The sequence below is a fragment of the Anopheles aquasalis genome, chromosome 2 (genome assembly GCF_943734665.1).
Source record: "Anopheles aquasalis chromosome 2, idAnoAquaMG_Q_19, whole genome shotgun sequence".
Classification (NCBI taxonomy): domain Eukaryota; kingdom Metazoa; phylum Arthropoda; class Insecta; order Diptera; family Culicidae; genus Anopheles; species Anopheles aquasalis.
In genome coordinates, this window is record NC_064877.1 from 14660181 (window position 1) to 14665000 (window position 4820).

Consider the following 4820-nt stretch of genomic DNA (forward strand, 5'->3'; position numbering starts at 1 on the left):
GAGATGGCCGAGGAGGTGTTGGGAGCGTCGACGTCATCTTTGGAATAAATATTGACTCCTCGAGTGTGATAGATATTGCGAAAGACCAACCGGACGACTGTTTGTCTAAACGCTTGAAGCCACAACAAGTGCACCTTCATCATTTACACAGAAAATCCTGTGCTCCTGGATCGAATCGACGTTGTATTCGGTTCATCATTCGCTTCCCATCCTACAGTATCATCCTACCCTGTCCATCATCCCTTGTCGCTCGGTATCGTATCGATTATTCAAAACCTTCTCTCCTTTGCTTGCCTACCGATCCGATCATCCCTTTTCATCATTGACGTAAGCCATCTTCTTGGTTGAAGGGCCGGCCGGGCAAAACTAAAAGAAAAATCGTCCGGATCGATCCCAAAATATCAATCGCCCGGGTAGCGTCTTCGTTTGGCTGGCTCTCTCTCCTTCCGCCACATCCACCGACAGCTCAACCAATCAATTTTCTGCGAAGGAATCGTCGGATGGGCGTCGAAAAGTCGATCCACACCACGAACCACCGGTCCCGGGTTCGCGGTGCACGAGTAGCAAAAGGATTACGGACCGAAGCAGCAGTAGCAGCAGACGATTGAAAGATAGCAATCATAAACCATTTTTCTCGATCTCGAGCTCCAAAAAGGGATGGATTTCCGGCAGCGGGCACCGGGCACCGGGACTCCGGGTGGTGGTGGTGGTGGTATATCCTTTTTTGGTTTCGGTCTCTCTTGGCGTTGGCAGAACGAAACGATGAAAGGAATAATATAAAATGCGAAAGACAACCATAGAGCAACAAGTGGGAGGCAGCGACATAAATCAAACGCTTCGCGACCGTTTCACGAGCTCCTCAACACTTCACTCCTCTACACCACAGAGTCCGTCCACGACCACGAACAGCACAGCACCGAGTCAATCGAACGAACGAACAGGCGAGGAAGATTGATTGCGAGCCGGTGACCGTAGTGTCGATTCGTCCTGTTCATCATCCAACTGCCGACATCGACCTTTTTTTCATCGCTTCAGCGACCGATCATAAGACGCGCGCGGTGAGCGATTGTAACTCGTCCAAGAAAACTCCCTGTCCGCGGGACCAGAATATCCTGCTAGTGGTGGTGGTCGGTGTTTTCTTCGCGATAACAGACAGTGGCTTCCGCTGCTTGGTTTGCAAGAAAGTTTATAAATAAAATTCAACATCCCAACTTCCTAGATGGGGCCATATTCAATGCTACATCACTAGGGGCACCGAGAAGGCTGAAATCGATTTCCATCTGCGCGTGAGCTTCAGCCGTTACTCGTTTGGCTGCTGGTGCATCTGCTGCTCGTGATTCAGCGCAACGGACATTTCCGGGGGTTAAAAAAGGGGCGAACTTTATCCTTTCCTTTTCCACTGATGCAGCCGCGCGGTGGAAGTGGAGTGAATTGTGTAAGAAATAGCCTCGCTCGATTTCCTCGCTGATTACATCACCGGATCGCGAAGAGAAAAAGTTTTGCTGAAAGCGAAACGCAAATTTAAACTTTCCATCCGCCCGCCAGCGCCATTCAATCATTTTAAATCGAATTTTTATCGATTCCTTTCATGCTCCGGTCGGTGGGAAGCAAAAACGGCAGCTTCCCAAAGTGGAAAAATGGTAAAATGGCTGTTCTACATTTAAATTATTTCATTTTCTTCGCCTAGTTTCGGATGTGGTTACGGTTACCGTCCGGTGTGTGGCTAGTCGATCATCTCTCCAATTCCCTAGAAGACGTGGCGCAAAAACCGGATCACTGCAAGAGCATAAATGAAAAAAGGAACAGCCGGAAAACCGCTCGAAATGGGTACGGGTACGGATTGCTTTGGTTTTTGGTTGGTTCTTACTTTCAAATTTTTATTTCTAGGTTTTCTTTTCACATTTTCACCTTCACCGTTCAGAGCTCGAGTCCTATTCACAGTGCTTCCTTTCCTCCACGCTGGTCTCTCACGCTGTACTGTCCACTGTTTAGCGTGCGCGAACCGCGATTCACTGACACCGCGGATGTGTGTTTCTTCGCTTTTTGTTCTCTCTCTTTTTCTTATCGGTTGCTTCCTATTGGTGTACAGTTTCATTACACTACTTGCTCTCCCCTATGCCGATTGTTCTGTTGTTTTTTCTCTCTTTCTCTTCTGTGTCTGAAGGAGTGTCTGTCTCGGTAAGTTCTGTCGACTGTCTTTTGGTTTAGATTTCATACATATCGCTTCACCTTCTTCGGTTTTACATGTTCTTCGCTACAGTTGCCCCTTCCCTTTTTTCGATAGTTTTTTTCGCGACTGCTTTACAAGTTGCTTACTACCCCTCTTTCGCTTCTATCCTTACGTTGTATCAGTTGCAAAGGGCTACACCATCTTCTGGTAGTACTTCTTCTTCATCTTCTCCTTTTTCCTTTTTTCTCTTCTCTCTATCTTACGATCTAGTTATACTTTTTTTAGTTTTCTTTATTATAAAAAAAAGAAAAAGTGTTTTACTTCCTTTTTAAAAGATCGTTCCGTCACGCTAGGCTGGTGCTGCTGCTCTCGTGCTTGTGGCCAACTACTCCCGCCTGCATTCGTACAGCGTCCATCGTGAGGACACTGGGAAGCCAAAAGAAGATTGCTGGCCACAGGCCCATACACACCACTACCAGAACGAAGCTCACACAGTAGCAGATTTTACAGTTAAAATTGTGTTTCTTCCTTCGTCGCTGAATCACTTCTCTGTCGCTCGTGAAATGAAATATTACCGTGATTGTATGTGTGTGTTACAAGTTTGTGTGTTGTTGTGGGTGTGTTTGAAGGTCCACCACCGCAGGCCGCGCACCTGCTGGGTGGGTGCCCGAATGATCGAGAGGGGAGGCTGGGTGCTGGTTCTAGTTTGAGGAACTGTCCGGCTTTCCGATGGTCTCTGCAAAAAGGACCACTAACGCACCACCTTCCTGTTCTTCCTCGCATCACGCACTCGGTGGCCAATCGATCGACTAGGCTCCGCTGTACAGCCCTCCCTTCATCCCCTTCATCCCGTTTTCGGTACTCCCGAGGGGGGGGGGGGGGGGGGCGGGGGTAGCACACAGTAACACTATTAACGCTAAACGTGTTCGCTAAACGCTACGAATTCAATTGTTGGCAAAAAGGACTCCCTTTACGCAGCTCCTCTCACACTAGTATAGTACACACTCACGCAGGCACACACTCTCACACACATGCACATATGCATGCACGCACACAAACACGCCCAGTCTCCAGTCCCGATTGGTGGCGCCGCCGCCAAGGTGAAGGGGTGAAGAGTGAACGGGAAGAGAAAGGAATCGGATTCGTGAGGGGGCGGGGGGGGGGGGGAGAGGGTGGTTGAGGGCGTGCTTAATCGTAAGACGGGATGACGTGCACACGTGGCGTAAAAAGGAAAGCAAACGGGATCCGTTCAAACGTAAGACACTACACACTCGCACCCCTCACTTGCGGGCGCGAGAGGTGAGTAAAGGGGTGGCCGAGGATGGTAAGTTAACAGCTAAGCATCCGGCGCACGTTACACCAACCGCACGTACCACTGACTACCGCGCAGAGTGCCGCGAGGCTAAGGAGCATCCAGCTACTGCCGTGGTGCCGAGTACCGGCCGCTGCCGAGTTGTTCCAGGGCAAATTAAACAGTCCCTTGGATTCGCGCGGGTTCGGATCACCGGTCGGTCCGGCCAGTTCCTCCGGACAGGGTAGCTCTTCACGACCCACCTTCAGCACGTTCACGATCTGCGGCTGTTCGTGCGCCAACGCGTCGTTCTCGCTGGCCGAATCATCGATGTAGTCACCGTCGTCATCGAGCTGGCCGAACTCGTTCATGCTGGACAGGGGCGAGTGCACCGTCGGTTCCTCGGCAGCCGGCAACCCCATCATACACTCGATCGACTTCAGGTTCTCGCGCAGCTCTTCATTGCGCGTCCGCTCGTTCAGATCGTACATCCACGATAGCCGACAATCGCAGACCAGGCGGTTATCTGCATGAAGTAATCGGGAGAGAGAGAGAGAGAGAAAGGGAGAAAGGATGTGAAATGACATGAAATATTGTGGATCACAAAAAGGTCAACCGTGTAGTGTGCACACGCAATATCGCAAAAACTTATAATGCTCGATTCCAAAAATAATTCCAGCTACCAAGAACCAGTCCAACCAGTCCACGGCCATTAACCGGGTCACCTTTCGACTTTCGAGCCACTTCTTGTGGCTCCTCCACGAGCACAAGCAAACGTATTCTCCTATTTCTAGCTCACATTCTCACAACCGTTGTTCGATGTCAAATTTGTGAAATTTAGGTGCTTATTCTGTAACTTTCGATTACGATGGCCTCAGGCGTTCGATTCATTTGGTTCATTTTGTGTTCATTTGGTGTTCACGATCGCCTGCATGTCGAGTGCATTTTTATGGTCGACAGCTGGCGTTCTGTTTACATCGAGCATCGAGCATCTGAAAAACAGTTATAGCGTCCTGATTGTGCATCAATAATTTCTTTCTGCTAATCGTATACTATTATTACAAAGGTTAAGTCGTTTTTATACCGAAAAAAACAAGTTAATTCACAGTTTTTATACTTCAAACTGTCATTTTGAATTGTTTATTGTTTTCGAAACGTTTCGAAATTCGCATGAATCATCGAACGCCTGAGGCCATCGTAATCGAAAGTTACAGAATAAGCACCTTATATTTCGTTTCCTTTCCTTTCCGTTCATCAAACAACACCCCGCAGGCGGCGATGCCATATCACGGCATCCGATGGAGTTCGCAGTAAGGACTAGCGAACTCAACCGATGTTCCATGACGTCGATGATTCCAG

General features: G+C 48.9%; 1 protein-coding gene across 2 annotated transcripts in view; it reads right to left on the reverse strand.

The window, feature by feature from the left end:
- Positions 1 to 1860: 1860 nt before the first annotated feature.
- LOC126569205 (connectin-like) overlaps positions 1861 to 4820 on the reverse strand; it is a 93755-nt gene continuing 90795 nt past the window's right edge. For both annotated transcript variants that reach the window (XM_050226145.1, XM_050226146.1), the window contains one exon: positions 1861 to 3987. In XM_050226145.1, coding sequence (XP_050082102.1) covers positions 3500 to 3987 — 488 coding nt within the window. In that variant the 3' untranslated portion in view covers positions 1861 to 3499. The remainder of the gene's footprint in view (positions 3988 to 4820) is intronic.